Source organism: Brienomyrus brachyistius, chromosome 25, assembly GCF_023856365.1.
Source record: "Brienomyrus brachyistius isolate T26 chromosome 25, BBRACH_0.4, whole genome shotgun sequence".
NCBI lineage: Eukaryota > Metazoa > Chordata > Actinopteri > Osteoglossiformes > Mormyridae > Brienomyrus > Brienomyrus brachyistius.
In genome coordinates, this window is record NC_064557.1 from 1811499 (window position 1) to 1829324 (window position 17826).

At 47.3% G+C, this 17826-nt stretch overlaps 1 protein-coding gene and 2 non-coding genes across 3 annotated transcripts; 2 read left to right on the plus strand and 1 right to left on the minus strand.

Moving 5' to 3' along the window:
• Positions 1-563: 563 nt before the first annotated feature.
• Positions 564-635, plus strand: trnap-agg (transfer RNA proline (anticodon AGG)). The gene has a single exon. It is a non-coding gene; the product is annotated as a tRNA-Pro (tRNA).
• A 1186-nt stretch (positions 636-1821) lies between these two features.
• On the plus strand, positions 1822-1893 carry trnap-agg (transfer RNA proline (anticodon AGG)). The gene has a single exon. It is a non-coding gene; the product is annotated as a tRNA-Pro (tRNA).
• A 420-nt stretch (positions 1894-2313) lies between these two features.
• On the minus strand, positions 2314-16676 carry klf3 (Kruppel-like factor 3 (basic)). The gene is made up of 6 exons (XM_048996138.1): positions 16416-16676; positions 9533-9590; positions 7975-8509; positions 7701-7845; positions 4834-4997; positions 2314-4745 (listed from the first exon to the last, which is right to left on the minus strand). Exons 1-6 carry the CDS (start codon positions 16481-16483, stop codon positions 4564-4566), a joined length of 1152 nt encoding a protein of 383 aa, XP_048852095.1. The 5' UTR covers positions 16484-16676; the 3' UTR covers positions 2314-4563.
• Positions 16677-17826: the final 1150 nt, after the last annotated feature.

The following is a 17826-nucleotide window of genomic DNA, read 5'->3' on the forward strand; positions in this document are numbered from 1 at the left end:
GTCATTGCCGGACGTTTTAATAAAATCATTTAACGCCTTTTAACGTGTCGATCGAGGGAAACAAGCATATGCACATATCTGAGGCGAAAGAACTAACTAGAAAGAAATGCTACTTTTATGATTTTTAATCATTTTAGCTGGTAAATTTATCTGTCAGTATCTGCTATATAAGGTTATTTAGCTAAACGGCAAGCCTGCATGTTCCGTAATAACTGTCATCATTACATGAGGACTTTTATGGTAGCTGTGTTGGCTTTAAAATATTTTTCTCTGTAAATAGCCACCCTATTTAGGTGGCTCAACAAATAATCGAGCAGCGTCTTTATAAAGAAAACAACTTAAAATTGCGATTTTACTCAATTCATACATCCTATTATAGTCCAGGCAAAATCTGGGCATGAAAGAAATGTTTTTGTCTGCACCGAGCGTGGCCTTCTAAGCGATGGATTTACACTAGATGGCGACATAACGAGTGTAACAGTCAAATCAGAAGAATCAAATGACAGGCCACCTCCTGAAGACGTGGTCCATTTTCAAGCATCATGGAACACTACAAAACAACTGGCTCGTTGGTCTAGGGGTATGATTCTCGCTTAGGGTGCGAGAGGTCCCGGGTTCAAATCCCGGACGAGCCCTGTTTTTGTCCTGCCTCAGTAGAAAGTTCGAATAACTCCAACGTATTAGGTCTATCAGACACTGAAGACTTTAAAATCAGTAATTTTGGTATATAATATAATTGATATTGTTGATTTCTGTTGGAACATTACATGTTCCTCCTGGATGCAATTATGACGTTCTTCACATGCATCTAGCTGTACCAACTTAGACGAACGAATTAAATGGATGTTCAGCGCATGGCTGGACTGAAATCTTCCACGGCCCTGGATTTCGGCGCCTTCCACTGTAAGTTTTACTAATTGGGGAGTCCATCAGTCCACCCGGTATGTCAGAGGGCCAGTAAAGTGCTGGTTCATTACGCTTTAGCTTGGAAACTCGCAGTTACATTGCTGATCTGCACTTTGAACTGCATTGAGTTCTTCTGAGTTTCAGCGGCTTCAGTTTCAACGTGGCTCCTTCAACAAAAAAAGTATACTTCTTGGGACTAAATTGGCCCACATTTAGTTTATTAAAGTATATATTTTAAGTGCATTTATTTAGGAATATTAGTTATTTGCAATTTTATACCTGAAATTGCTACAAATAGCACAGTAGCAATATGACCACATGTAGATTACAGTGATAAAAATTTGCATAACATACTTGAAGATAGTCTCTTAGTCACTCAAAATGAACAAACATTGTTTTGAATGCCAAAATTTAAGATTAAATACATTTTACACATAAGCAAAACTTTTCTCAATACATGTCAGTTTAAGCCAGGTATGCTTAAGTCAGATTTCGTTTAGTATATCTCTGTTAAATACATAAGAAGTTTACTGAGAGTATACTTAAATTTTTAGTTTAGAAAAAGTATATTTAAATATACTTATTTTTCGTAAGGGATATATCGATCAGCTCACATGATAGACTTAGGTCCGCGGGTGTGTGTGGGGTACAGGCGTCATGTTCTTTGTTTACTAATCACTAATGAATTTATCCAGGATAAAAGATCTCTATGAGAATTATACCTATCGGTCCCATTCCAAATTTACCGGCTTGATCTCCCATTTTCACTAATTAACCAAAAGTGTATGTAACTTTTAACTTATTATAACCACTAGATGGCAGAGTCGAGTCACATTTCCTGAAGCTACCACTTACTGTAACTTTGAAAACGTGGCATAATTTTTGAGGTAAAGTGGCCACGAGACTTACAATCGCGGCTCGTTGGTCTAGGGGTATGATTCTCGCTTAGGGTGCGAGAGGTCCCGGGTTCAAATCCCGGACGAGCCCACTTTTAATACCACATTGTGGCAGTATGATTAAAACACACTACAACTACCTATGGAAAAAGCCAAACTCTTCTAAGTCCTCCTACTGTGTGAAAAAATTGCTTAATTTTGACCGCGACATTTTGAAAAATACATTGATATGAACCTTGCACAAAGAATTACATGCATCACTTAACTTGCTTAGACTGAGAAAAAAAAAACTGCAGGGAGCAACAGTTAATCCCGATTATACGTCACTCTGAAAGAATGAGGCAAAACCTATTTAAAACTCTGTCATAAACAAGCGTGATGTAATCAGCCTGAAAGATGGCAGAAGTGAGTCACAGGCAAGGAGAGATCGAAAATTCTGGAGATTCTAGAGTCCAGCCACTCTTTTCCTTATAAGGTTAATACTGTAAAGAAGGCAAACAGGAATCAGGTATCAAATGCAGTATTGTAAAGCGTTTATTTAATATATATATATATATATATATATATATAGTAATACATTAAGCTAGAATGTTCATATAAAACTGTACATTCTGTTTTTATCTTCACAGTTTGATATGACATTATGTCATTACAAAGTTCCCTTTCGAACTGCCAACCTAAAAGATCTTTATAGGAAAAGAGCTCAGTACAAAATTCACATCTTTACAGAAATGCATAAAATTCTTTGTGATACAATGCAACAAAAAAAAAAAAAATCATGCTTTAAAACCTTTAATAACCCATTCAGTCTTAACAAAATATATTACAATTTTTTGTTAAAAAATTTTTTTTGCAAGAAAAGCTTTAAAAAAGAACTACAAAATATATAATTTTGCGAGTGGAAACTCTTGCACCGTCACAGGAAGCCGTGGAGACGTGACCGTGGACACACTGAAGACTTGTGCTCTAACACAACGCCTTCTTTCTGACGTTATCTGGTGAAAATAGTTTCTGTCAAAAAAATCACTCATTTGCAGCTTTGTGTTTGTGGTATATTACTGCAGTATATCGTTTGATTATAGTATCAAGATAACATGGTTACAAGCTATGCACACACATAGTAACAACTGTGTAATTTATGAATACTTTATAATTTGCGTTTGTGTCAGCATCACAGTACAACCACAAGCATAAAGAGAGGGGAGTATAACCTGCCATTCTGAACTGTACAGTGTTGGGCATCCAATTCAACAGTTTACACACAGCTCAGATAGATCGTAGGGGGGGGAACCAGGATGAGAATTTGGCTCTTTAACTATATTAAAGTGCAAAAAATGTATTTATTTTAGGGAAGCCTCATAAAATATTTAGGGATGGAAGACTTAGGGTTTGAGTATGTTTAAAATGCACAACATTTTGCCCTTAAGTGGCATTTAAAGGGAAGGAAAAGTATAATTACTCATATCTTAACCTCAGATTAATCACTGGAGATTAGTAAACTTAAAACGTGTTATCTATGGAATATTCCTGCTTTACAAGAGCACACAGCATGAATTTGGCCCGTTAAATAACTATAAAACAACCAGCTATACCAACAAGCTTGTCCCTTCTTTGCACTTTACTTTGCCTAACAAAATGTCATATAGAAAACGACAGAGACACAATGAAATATACATGCTATTGCTTCCCAAAACCAGCCTAAATATCTCTCAACACAACAATAATGCCCAGATGACACGGTTCACATTTTACGAGGAAAAACCCGCCAAGCAGTATGTGGAGAGTCATTCTGTGGGCGGAGCCTTTGATCCAGCCACTGGCAGCCAACAGGAAGACCCTGGAGGGGCAGAGGAAGAGGAAGCCCTTGACCCAGGAGCCACACGGGGCCAGCGGACGCCCTCGCTAAACGGACAGGAAGGGCCCAGTCAGACCTTGGGCCCACAAAGGAAAGGAAATCTTCAGCGTCACAGGTGCTGACTTGAGTGAAAATGTGCAGCGGAACTGAAAAGCAATGCCGGCGGTAGATGGTGCCAAAGCCCTGGAATGATGCGCGACGTGCTGGACAGGCCCACAGACGTGTCCTTTAGGCTGGAGGGTGCAGTGCTCAAGGTTTCTGCACAAAATTAAAACCGGAGGTTTCCTCCCACCCGTGAGAGGAATCCGTTTCTGCTCATTTCCATCATATCGCTGACATTCCGACGACGTCACAACAGAGAGGCAGGGATCCTCCACTGATCGGCGACACTGCGAGACATGCATGTTGTGTGGAAAGTTCTAGAACACAGCTCAGCGGCGAGTATAAAATGTATTTCTGCACTGCTAACTATAGGAAAAAAAAGGTATACATTTCATTTAAGCCCTCCGGATGAAAGAGAAACGTTTGCATAGTCTTTGAAAGGATTCACATTGTGTAGGTGTGGCCTGGACTTCGTGAACGATGTCTGGGCCATGCCCGTGTCCCGTGTGACTCCAGCCTGCAGAGTCTGCTCATGCCAGCTGAGCATCTGTGCCATCTGAGGGCTGGGAGGGGACAGGGATGGGGACACGCATCTAATGCAGCGGTCATCGGGTCAGGGTTCGAGGGAGCGAAAAGTGACATGAGGAGAATGGGGCAGGGTCTTCCTTTGAAGGGACACGTGTCCCCACTTTGGGTAAAAACCCCAAATGAGTACCGTCGCAGGTGTCGGAGTGGCCTTTATGGTCCCGTGAGTATGTGGCCAGCACGGGGGAGTGGGGAGTAGGAGGGAGGCGCTCTCCTGGCTCACACCAGCAGGTGGCGCTTCTTGTGCAAGGCCAGGTGGTCAGAACGGGAGAAGCTGCGTTCGCAGTCGGGGCACTGGAAGGGCTTGACGCCAGTGTGCTTGCGGAAGTGGCGGGTGAGCTCGTCGGAGCGGGCGAACTTCCACGTGCAGCCGTCCCACATACATTTGTAGGGCTTCTCGCCTGCACACAAGAGGTGGAGACAGTCTTAGGCCAAGACCTCAGAGTGCAGATTAAAGACCCCAGATTAAAGACTCCAGTAGCTTGTTACCTGTGTGCGTGCGTCGGTGAGCCTTGAGATGCGAGCTCTTGGTGTACACCTTGTTGCAGCCGGGAAAGTCACAGCGGTGAACACGGCGCTTCTTTAGGGTGTCCGGGGACTCTGCCGGGGGCGGGTGCTTGCCGCAGAGCCTTATCACCGACGGGCTGTTGCTCCTACAGAGTTTGAGGGGGGGGAGAGAGTGAATGTTTGAGCAGATATAATCAAAATGGGGCAGTGAAGTCTCTCAGCACTACAGCAAGCTCTGCTCATAAGCCATCGGCTGTAGATATATTGATAGAGACTGGCAACAGGACGTAGAATGCATACAGACATTAATAGGTGCGTTTTTTTGTACGGCCACTAGAGGTCTCCAAAACAACTACAATTTACACACCTTACAAACCTACTGTACAACGACACAGGCATAGAATACAGTTTGGGTTAGAGGCATTTCATTTCACTTTCCAATTCATTCTTTATTTTAGAAATAAATTTCTGAGCTCCACTCAGCATTTTTTTTAAAGAAAATGTTTTTCTGCATTTAAACGCTAACAATATCACGAGGTAAACAAGTATGCACACCACCCCCCCACGGCTCCCACCACACCTCGTACAAACACTGTAATTAACATTTCCTGCCACTCCCAGTGACTCGCTCTCTCGCTCTCTGTCTCCGTCTTTGTCTCTCTCTCTCTCTCGCACTCTCGGGTGCAGCCCTTTTTTCCCTGTAACGCTGGGGTCTAAAAGTAGATTGGCACCACACCCATAGGGCGTGTAAAACTGACCTTCCACCTTCCTCCGCAAACACGATGACACAATGCTTGTTTTTGGTTAAGAGTTCAATCTGAGAGTTCAAGTTTCAGCATGGAACTGACACACGCACCGAAGACAAACACCTCATGAATTCCCAGCAAAAACAGCCAATCAGATCCCCCGCCCACGTCAGGGCTCCCAGAACACATGGAGACACGGTGTCTGACTGGTGCATGCTGGGAGATAAAATCAAGGCATCAAAGAGAGGCAGCAGAGAAAGCCAATTGACGTGTAAATAATGCTGTTTGATATGTTCCTTTTATCACCAGGGTACAACATACTCCTCAATAGGATGTCATGGGGAGAAGCAAACCCTAGTTCTGGCAACAGCTTTCAGGCTTTTCCAACTTAATCGCCATCCAGGTTCGAAAAACGCTACTTTTCTTGAGTAACAGTATTGCTAGCAGATGAAGGAAACTATCTTGTCGTTTTTACACACTTTTAGTGCCGAAAGAATGAAATGGTGTAACATTCCTGTACAAGCAATCCCCGGGTTAAAACCCCCGACTCGCAGACAACAACGTACCGGGGAACTTACAAGCAGACTGCCTTAGAGTCTATTGCACTAAAAATTTTGGTTAAATACAACGGTTAGTAATAACGAACGCACGCACTACATGACACTTGTGAAAACATCGCAAGGCTTAAGCAGTCCGTCAGCTCAAGGTACCGTATTTAACTACTTTTATTATTATTGTATTGTATTATTGCATAGTATTGTCATTATAATGCACTGTATTACTTTTGCGACTGACGTACAAATTCCATTTAATGACAGACTTAGAGACCGGATCTGGGAACTGCCTGTGCTAGAGTGGCCAATTCCACTATTTTGTCCAGAAGTACTGACACAGTATGGAAGTATGTGTACACACAAACACACACACACACACACACACACACACACACACACACACACACACAGGCGTGCCACTACAGATTAAAGTAAAATAAATTTTTTAGGGCTCCTCTCGTTCAAGGCCCCCAGATTCCACCCTAACTTTCCCTCCCTTTTTGGTGCCCACGGACGTCCAGAACTGTGCGAAAGTCTCAGGCAGTCAAAGGAAATGTTTTAAGTTGTTAATTGGGGTAGCAAGTGCATATGTGCTCAAAACCCACAATTAACATTATAACATTTGAAAATGAAGAGTAATACAAGCAAGACTGACAAGAACTTCCTCCGCTCTCCAACATTTTACTGGTATCATGACAGACGGCTAGATGAGAACCGTTTCAGTTCCCAAACCACCTCAAAAGGCACCTCTGCCGTTACTTGCATTTGTTACATTTTACCACCAGCTAGCTTATTAATTAATTCATTGACGAGGTTTTAAAAAGTGAATGAGATACTGATTACACATCTGTGCTTGTGGTCCAGTCAAAAACGGGTGTATTAGATGGTCGCTGCAGATACAGAATCAGCTTTAGGAGAAATTTTGAAATGGCAAAGCTGACAATTTGACAGAGATAATATTATAGTTTTATACCAACGCAAAGATCATTTGAACATTATTTTCATAAACTGCCTAAATCTTTCGCACATTACTGTACATGTATAACACATATGTTTGTATCTGTATAGTCACAGTGTATATATAAGCCATGAAACAGCATCTGTGTCCATGGACTAAGAGAAGGTGCCAGAAATGTGACTGGGCATGCCCACACTGGTGCCCCATGCTCCCCCCGGATGGCCGCGGCCCCCCACCACCGTGCCGGGGTGGGCAGGTGCCGGCAGATCCCAGCACAGAACTGCGGGGGGGGTCGCACTTTCAGTTTCACAGGGAACGGAGGTGTGGGTTTGAGTTCGCGCTTCTCTTGCACCGACATGGGGTCCGTCGCCCCCTACTGGAGAGAGGAGGATAAACCTGTCCTTTCTCCAGAGAATCTAGTGTCCGGGAGATTGTTCTGAATGCGTGGGCGGCGAGTCTCATGGGGATGGGCGTGAAGGTTAACCACTATGAGCTAAGGGACCCCCCAATGGATTTCAAAACCTTGCAGTAAAAAATAATAAAATAAAGTTACGTCCCGGTCACCGGACAAACTACAAGACAGTGACTTACTCGGCGTATAGGCGGGGTGCCGAGATGATGGAGGTCACCTCCTCGCCGAGGGCGTCCTGGTGGTGCTCCCCGGGCGGCTCGGACTTAATGGGCTTCAGCATATTGTGGGTCTCTTGGCACAGGTCCGCGGACCTCATGGGGGATCCTGGGGCAAGACGGGAAAGGCCACATCGCTACTGATCTCAGGTCACGTGACAAACAAAGCCCAGAGCGTGACGAAGAAGAGCGGTGATAAACAGCTTATAAGGTGATGGAGAAAGAGAGCATGGCTCACCTTGCCTGTGGGGGTGCAGATCTTCCCCGGGGAGGGGAGGCACTAAGATGGATTGGGGCAGGGAAAGGGGGGAGGGGTAGAGGATGGAGAGCGGCTGGAGCATGACACTGGGAAGCACGGGGATCATGCCGGATCCTGGGGGTGCGTTCGGGAGCAGCTGCGTCAGCATCGGGAAGGGTATGGGAACGTCGGCGGGACTGTGGCGGAGCGGGGGCGAGCCGGCCCCGGGCGGGGACACCGGGCCCAGTCGCTTGGACTGGTGATGCAGCCCTGACAGGCCGGAGATAAGGGGTACCGGCGAGCCACGGGACGAGGAAGGGGAGCCCCGCTTGGTGAGGGAGAGGTCCACAGGCTCCAGCTGCGAAGAGCTGGCGCCGGGCAGCCGGGTCACGGCGGCCTGGTGCTCCTGCAGGTCATGGATGTCCTGCTGGTGCTGATTCAGCTGAAGGGGACCCATGGCGCCGGGGGGCGTAGGGGAGAAGAGCACCCTAATGGTCTCCGTCTGGGATTTCAAGCTGGAGAACTTCTGGTACATCTGCAGGAGATGAGGTGGAGGTGCACAGGAGGAGGAGATAAGAAGGAGAGAGCAGGGCATCAGAGAAATAGAAAGAGAGGTTTGGGGAAGCCGATTCTCTTTGACTTCATTTTGTCTTTGACTTGTGGGGTCAGACAGTCCCTGGAGCAAATGGGCGTTCAGGGGCCCAATGGTGTCATCACTCTGCCAACCGTGGGATCTGAACAGATGACCTTCTGATCATAGGTGTAGCGTCCATGTGAAATTATGTGCGCTATGGGCGGAATCAGACCTTCATCACCTAATAAATTTCTCATAAATTAAGCTTTTCCCGCATGGTGGCAGAGCAGTGGTTACGGTGAGCAGAGTGTCCGGCCTGGGCTCATGGCCACGGCGCCTCCCCCTGCCTCAGAGCGACATGCCAATGGGGGCGATCTGTCACCGTCATGCCAGATTTAGCTGGGGGGGGGGGGTGTGCGAGCTGCGGCGAGACACATCAGAACCGCCTGGGGAGCAGGTGAAAGGCCCCGTTAGAGCAGAGCCCTCTCCCCTAACGGGCATCGAAGGCCGCTGCATGGATGGAGACCGGTTACCAGCTTCACCATGTCACGGACTGACCACCCTCATCACGGCTGCCGGTTGCCATGGGGGCATTACGCTGTGTGGGGTGGGGGGTAGACCCTCTAACACGGCCCGGCTCAGCTACACCACCCCCCTTCTCTCGTTCTCCTAGTGGGCTGACCCAGCCACTCCCCATCCCCTGTCTCATTGGCCGTTCCCCCTATTGTATGCAAATTCCACGGTTCTGTTTTTCAGGAAGGAAGTGGCCTGTACTGCCACTGACTGGAGAGGGCGTGGTCGCAAAGCGGGGGCCCCGTACGGGTGAGGGAGGCTTCCAGCTCCGGAGAACGCCACTTCAAACACACGAAAAAACATGTTATTTCCTGTTTGGATGCAGCCCACCTGGTGAAAAGCGGTGCATAAAAAGCCGGGTAGTGGGTAAAGGAAAACACCCCCCCCAGCGAGAACGGCAGAAGAACTTACCGCCCCCACGTTGGTGTTGGCCGGGTGGTCATACATGAGCATGGCTGTGGGCAGGGGCCTGGAGGGGGGAGGGAGCAGACAGGGGGGGGCGTTAGCGCCTTAAAAAAAAGTGTCGTTAAGGCATAAGGTCGCCTCCCTGAATCTGAACATCAAGCAAACATTTGGAGATCAATTTCAGGGGCTAGTCATCGATACTCGTACAACGACAGGCAACATACAGCAGCGTGGAACCGCCCGTACTCATGACAAGATTAGCTCAGATGGTGATTCTTTTTATAACTGTTAAACAATAAAGTTTTTTCTCTTGAGGCGCCTCTGTATTCGTTTTTCCATCAATACCTTGGTTTTGTTTCATTAAAGTTAGTAAACAGAACATCAACACCGTAAACGAAACTCAAGACAAACATACCCATCTCAAAACAAAAAAGGAAAACAAGAAACAAAAGTAAGTGTCGTTTACAAATGCGAGATGTTCTACAAGTACAAATGCTGTCCTTTTTAAATAAAACACAGTGAGTAAATCAGCACCATGAAATTACAGAACCACCAGAGAGAGAGACTCATTTAAAGTATTAATTGATTCTACAGAACGGCGTCCAAAGGAAGAGAACAAAGCAATTAAGGGTGACACAGGCGAGATCAGGGTACGATCCAGTGATCTCGTGATCACCAGGCAGGTCCTGAGTTCACTTGGTTCATTTGGACAAGCTATAAATCACACCTGACGGAAGAGAGTCGGCTTTGCGTCAGTTCCCGGTCAGACCTGTCCGCGTATTGGGAAACACACTCCCAGAGCTCCTCCCTGACCTGGACCGCGGCCAAGAACAGCATGTTCACGCCCGACCCGGATCACCTGCCAGAGGCGGGGGGGGCCTTCATAAGTCTCAGCGAATTTTGGGGTCTGTGTTAGCTGGAGGAGGGGGCAAGACTCCATTCAATAGGGGAAGAGCTCAACACAGTAAGCACAGGAAGTATTATTATTAGGGGGGCTTAATAATAATAATAATAATAATAATAATAACAACAATAACAACAACATTACATGTCATCATTATTAATATACTAATAATAAATATCATCATAATCATACATGTCTTTGCTCATGTGATACTTGAAACCGAAGCTACTATAAAGTTACAATTCCATTCCTCCCTTAGTGGTCCAACAGAATGCCCATCGTGTGTTCTAGGCCCGGTCTGGCCGAGCTCCTGTATCAGCCGCTCTCCTATATGCACCACCGCTGACACCGGCAGCTTATCGCAGCCAGCGGAAGGTTGGCCGATATCTGCGGTTCAAGGTTCGACGCGGTTTAGCCATAAGTAGGCCAAAAACCAGCCAAAGAGCAGCCCTCAGCCTGGTAAGCAAAGAATCCTTTACAAATTAACAAAATTCGCATAGATACCGTTCAATTTAAAGGGACAGCTCAGAAATATAAAATTAATACTACATTAAGAGAAAATAAAATGCAACCTAGCCTATGCTGAGAATGTCGGTACGGTTTCGTAAGGTCTTATTACATATTTACAATATTTGTTTTATGTTCTGTTCAAATGCTAGATTGTAATCTCAAGCCTTATCAGTCAGCACATGTTGTGTCGTAAAAGGAGTTGCTGTAGCTTTAAGACAGCAATATGTAGACACTTCACAGAGGTCGGGGCTTCAAGTTCGTTTGTTGAGTTCCTAAAAAGAGGAAGCCATAAGGAGGTTCTGTCCAGAGCGCCCCCAAGTGGCTGTCTTCTGGCTGGGGCGTACAAGGGTCACAGACCATCATCGCTCGACCACAGAGCTCTGAGTTGGGCTTACAGCAGGCACACACATGTATGTGCTGGAACCACGTGGCGATGTTTAAGTTCACTTCCATCACTTTACAAGGTGCCTTAGGGGGAAATGTGCATGGAAAAAGCAGGCAGTGGCCTGCAGGCACACGTATGAGCCCCAGGATCTAGTCGGCCGAAGTCTGCTAACGTGCTGGCGGAGCCTGGACGATCCATGGGCTCTGAATGTAATGATTAACACACTGGCAGAGAGAGGGAGACAGAGGGAGAGAATTAAGACACCTAAACCCAGGTAAACGGCAGGTAAACGGCAGGTAAGGTCACGAAGAGGCAGGCGTGACCTATAAGCATCCAGACTCATCGCATGGAGACATTAGGGGAAGTCCGGAGGATTGCTCAAAGAAAATACTGTGCTGTCACAAAACCCCAGACGATTGCACAGCTCGTATTTCTCTACAACACGCACGCACAGCTATGGCAACGCTGGCTGTTAATGCTCCAAAGCTCCAAGCTACGACGGAAGAGAAAAGAAACAATCTTTATTGTCTAGACAATGCTGGGAATTTGCCTTTGGTCTCAAAGTGTAAAGTATTAAAAAATAAAGTTTACAAAACAGAGACAAAAAAAAAATTAACCGCAACAACAACAACAACTTAGTACTCGAAATGATAGCAATTGGGATCCAACTACATGAAGTAAAGGCTGAATGGATCCTTAAAAACATGTACAGGAAAGGAAACCGGCAGTGTGATTTTATGCACTTGGAAGGTGGCGTCATTTTCACAGGATCAATAGTATTCGAGGCATCTAGAGGTTAAAAAAAGAAAAAGCTGAAACCACAGCACTGTTATGACACGCAAAACGACATCGGCACGCGCCGCCTTCACGTTCAGAGCCACCTGCAGATTCAAAGGAGCCATCTGTCCGGTCCTGTCAAGAACCCAGCGACAGACGCCCGACGACTCGCTTCGGTTTTGATGCCGTCACAAGTCACTTCCATTAAACTGTCAATAAAGGCATATCCAGACAAATTTTACAGGTTCCATAATATATTTTCTAATTACAGACCCAGCTGCCAGCGAGTCTTTAAACTTAATTACTTGCAAATGGCATTATGTCTGCAGTTCGAGTTCGGGTTCGAGACGGTAGGGAGAGCTGCTCCTAATACTGCGGGAGCTTGATGTCATGCTGGCATGAACGTGATGGTGGACAGACCCCAGAACAGATCCGTGCTACGGAAACACACACACACACACACACACGGCTCATTTGGTTTTCATTTCTGTGCCCGCTAACCAAACGTACAGGACGGACCACCAGAGGTTCCGTTCTAGTGAGGGTCGCTGGTAATCGTAGACTTGGAACGGTCCGCAGGGGAAAAGGGGCTTTGCACGCAGGCCAGCGGGCCCCGAGCCCAGAACAAGCCGCTGTCTTTGCCTTCCTCCATTGGTTTTTTTTTTTTTTAGCGCCACCCAGAGGTTCGCCACGGAACGGCGTTCTCTTTGACATGCCACATGATGCCACATCCTCCCCTGTACCCCGGCCCCCGTGTCGCCGGGACCACAACCTACCACCCCACCTTAGGCGGGTACCGTGTAACAAAGACACCTCTCTCTGTCCCGCCCAGCAAAGGACACCTGAACCAGAACGCACGAAAATCCAGTGATTCTTATTTCATATGCATACAGCCGGCCGATCCAAAGCAGGGCCACCGTCCCAGGCTGAACGGGAGCCAGGGTAACACTTTATGTTCCTCCCTGCTACCTTTTTCCTCATCCTGTTTGCACAGTTTATTGCTGCTAACTTTGTCCTCCTGGGGGGGGGGGCTGTTATTTCATCTGTCATGGTCAAACACAGTTTCAGCTTGCGGTTAAGCCACTGGGGTCTCGAACCGCAGACCGAGGTGGGGGGAGGGGGGTTATTGACCAAGAGTAACAGCCCAAATCGACACGGAAAGATAACCAGGAAGAGCCCAGCGACCTTCGGAAGTCCCTTACAGGTTATTTCCCAGTGACTAATGAAATAAAAATACTGTTTCATAAACCAAAAACGGGAGAAGCCCTGCGGACCGCGGTCACACTCGCTCCAGAGATGACGCTCAGGGATGGATGTTTTTCGAAGAGAGAAAGTTAACTTCGTGCCACCTGGGATGAGAGCGGGGCAGCGAGCGAGCGAGCGAGCACACTGCCGTTATTTCCACACAATATGGAGGACAGGGGAGGAACAGGAGGGGAGATAATGTGGGGCCAAGGTGGCGGAGAGCGGGGGTGTGCTCTGAGCATGTGGTTTCCTGTCTGGGCCGGCTTCTCTCGCTTCTGACAAAACCTCAGGGAACCAGAGCCAGAGAGTAAGAGGGAAGCCAAAATCCCCCCCCCCTGGCCTCCTGGACAATAAGCTCCCCCCCCCCCCCCCAGCATAGAGACTGCTGCCTGGCACATCGCCCAGTGCCTGCCTGCCTCTCCAGCACCAGTAACACCAGTACCGTTACAGTACAGCATTCCTACTAGACCAGCAGTCCAACCTCAGACTGCTACAGCCCCCATTAAACCAGTATAACTTCCACCACACAACTGGTACATTAATACTGGTCAGTGGTACTACATCAGTACTACAATCGAAGTGAAAAAAAATTATACTGCTACACCAGTCCAGTGAGATGGGTGCTTGTAAGCAGGCAGAACCCGCACCAAAGCAAACCACAATAATTTATCTGATTAAGAGAATGTAATACGAAACAGCGGTACTTCCTTTGTGCCCCTGGTGCTTGATGGATGCCTGGCATACCTTTTCTGATTACTAAGGCTAATGTTTGCGGTAAGGGCGTTGGTGTGGGCGCACCGACCGCCTCCCCGTTTACAAATCAACAAGGAAATACTGCGGGGGAATGCACATCTTTCAGCAACCTCGAAAAAAAAAATAAAAATAAATGGAATATGCGTGTTGCACAAATCTCTGCTCAGGGAGCGCGAACAGCACGAAAGGTCAGCGATGGGTTATGCCAGGCTACAAAAACAGGTAGCGCTATCCAGCTTCTCCAATTCCCTTTCTTTGTATATAGCGCCCTACCCAGGACGACCGCCCCCAGATCGCTTAGCGCAGATGTAGCAACTCAGTGGAAAACAAAGGATTTCTGCGGCGGTATCGTGAGAGACAGCCGGCGAGGGGGCCGGGCAGAAGCGCGGGGCGACGCTGGAACTCGCAGGCTCTCAGCATTTAGGAGGCGGCCATGAAAGGGGACAGCAGACGACAGAGCTGGTTAATGTTTACCGGGGCGACAGCCTGAACCATGACCTCTGAGCAATGAAACCGGCCTATGAAAGAAGCAGCTTGTGTGTGTGTGTGTGTGTGTGTGTGTGTCTGTGCGCGCATTCCAGTAGATAACATCACAGCGTTGGTCTTGTGGAGTGGGGTGACTCAGGGGTGGTTTTGGGGGCGGGGCAGTGCCCTAGTGACAACATGCATGCATGCCTCCTTAATTATTATTATTATTATTATTATTATTATTATTATATATATGGGGGCTAAAACTTTCAACGTGGACGAGTTGCTTCAGGTGGTGGAAATGAAAGTTAACAATAATAAAAAATAATAATAATTAAGCTTCTGGAAGCAAGACAATCTAAACAAGAAATCAGGGCGAGTTACATATTTGTAAAATCTGTAAAATGCAACTGCAAAGCATCGCATAAATAAGTTATCGGTTTTCAAAATTGCCTTGTGCTTCTTAATCCTGAAGTAACACTTGGAGGACATTAAGGTCAAATGCATCTCTACCCCCCCCCAACAGAACGACTGGCCCCAGTCTGTCCCCCTCCCAACTGAAATGGTGTAGAAGCGCCACTGGTGTGACTTCGGGGCAGCATACGGGTGGAGTGTCTGGGAGTGTACGAGCCGGGCCTGAACCCCCCCAAGCCCCCTATCCCTCCCACCTGGCCCGCCCTCCAGAGACTCCAAACAGGAAAGGAGCCTGCATGTGCCAAATGGAATGTCTGACGCAAACCCCAGCCTTGAAACGAAAAGCAGAGGATGCAGAGCTACTCTGATGAGGGGGGGGATGGGGGGGGGGGGGGAGCAGTGAAATAAAACCTGACAGAGACCTGGCTTGTCTTACAGCAGAGAAGAGAGCCCGTCGCGTTAACCCCCCACAGCCAGTCCCCCAACCATCAGCAAGGGAGAGAAATCACACAGCGCCACGCCATCGGCAGAACGCACAGAGACGCGGGGAATCTGCAGACCTGAGTATCAATGGCAAGGAAGCGTCCGCTAACATGGCCGGCCAATCTCCCAATGCCTGGTAACTCGCATGATAACACGAAACGGGATGAAAGCCAGCGACACACCCTTCGTGCTCGCGAATGACACTCGCCACATCCATGCCTTACACATTAAGTCCCGAGGAAGCTCTTAGGATCCCTAATTCTCCTTCTGTACTATTTAACATCGCAAACTGCGTGTGATTCGTAGAAACAAGCTCTTATAATCACCGGTGTCCCGGTTTTCAACGCTACAGGTTAAACAGGGATAACTTGACACTAAGAGCGCAGCGCTGAATGATCCCGAAAGGCTCAGGCGCGTCACCGCGTTCGGCGTTTCGTTTATGTTTCTCTTTATATAAGATGCATCTAAGTACACTCCAAGTACGCTGGTTTTAGCTGGCAAACTAGGCAAAGCGTCCATTTAAGGCGCACGTATGGATTAATATGTCCGCTTAAGCCAGTGAGCCCGAACCGGACCCCCGGGAAGGAAAAAGCCCCCCCAACAGACGGGAATAAACCCAGGAGTCGCTTTTTCATGAACCTCGGCCATTTTGGTCCATTTTGGAGAATCCACTCATCATGAGCATTTTTTAAAGCCCCAAAGTGCCATAAATATGTCGGATAATACGTTGATATATGCGGTATGGCAACTGATCCCGGGAAACAGGACATTTAATTAATAAAAAAAAAAAACAGCGACAATAAAAGCATTACACAATTTATATACGAATCGCGCAACTATTCATTCTGTTTTTTATTATTATTACGTATACTAATATGCCAAACATTACATACAGTTTATAAATCGCGCAGCTTTTAACTTAGGATAATGTAGATTAAAGAGGAACTTACGTTGAAATTGTACGATTAGGTTTACGGTCCAGTGTCCGGGGCAGCAGACCCAGAGGTCCCGCTGTCATCTAGCAGCCGCGGTGCGGTCCGATCGGAAAAGCCTGGCGCAGGGAGCTGCGTAGCCGCCGAAGCACCGACATCGGCCGGCGCCGTCCGTGCCCAAGGCGCGTCTGAAAGGAACGAACAGGCGCTTGCTCGTCTCTCGCAAACGGAGAAAAAAGTTGCACAAAGTAACGAGGCTGGAGGCTTTACTTTGTTTAAAAAAAAAAAAAAAGTCCAGAGCGCATCATAAGCCGGTCACATGACTGCGACAGGGGCGAGATCTGGGGCGGGGAGCCGGACGATCGCCGCGGGAGGCGAGGGCGGGGACACGGGCGGTACCATCCTGGAGAGACGATCGCAGTCCGGGACTGATGATACGACGCGGGGGGGCGATCCTGAGAATTGCACTGGGAGGGAGGTGGCTGTGAGGCGCGTTTCGATTTGGTGTTATGGGAACTGAGAGATCTTTACCACGCCTTTTTTTTACAGCACATTGGATGTATCAGGAATGAAGTCTGCTTGGGTTTATTACTGTGTGGTTATAACGCCTGTTCGGCAGTTCCCTCAAAGCCAAGCCGGATCTGTACCGCACGGACTGACATAAAAGATGTCAGTGACCAAAACGCAAACATACTGCAACTGCAGGGAAGCTTGTCGATGAAATAAATAAATGAATCCGCCCCATACTGACTGCTCCCTGACCAACCCCCTCAGGCTAGTTCTCCACCTGCTGCCATGCTCCCCAGCACAAGTCATACATGCACCGCAGCTTGTGCCTCGTGAAGGTGCGATCCGAGGCTGACCTCATTCCCGTCTCTCGTCTGTGGCCTGCACAGGGAAATGGAGAAAGAACGAATTCGTCGGGCGCTTATTAATTTGCGTGATTGTCGCAGGAGTCAGAAAGAGCATCGTGGGTAGCTTTGGATTTCCGCGATTTGCGTTCTTAGTCGCCTAGGCACCTGGTACACTTAAAGCGGTTTTAATTAATAGATCTCCCGCAAAGCCCAAGTCCTTGTGATATTTGCTATTCCCTTATTGTTACATAGTTTCAGGTAAGCCCAGTGCGCTAAACAACCAACCCGCTTTTGCCAGAGTCCCACAGAACTCTGCCCTGGTTTTTGGGGTCTTCCACGATCCATTTTGTGGACAAACATGTCCTGTCCTCATCTATCCGTGGACTGCTGGTATCTTTAATCTGACAGGTAACATAACACACTATGTGATTCACAGAAAACTGCCACTATATTCCAGTGAAGTATATATGATGAATTTAGTAATTTTCTCTCGCATGCAATGCTTGACTCTGACCCAACTAAAGGTATGCATTCCGAATAACTCTCCATTATAGAGGCCCACAGTCAAAGATAAA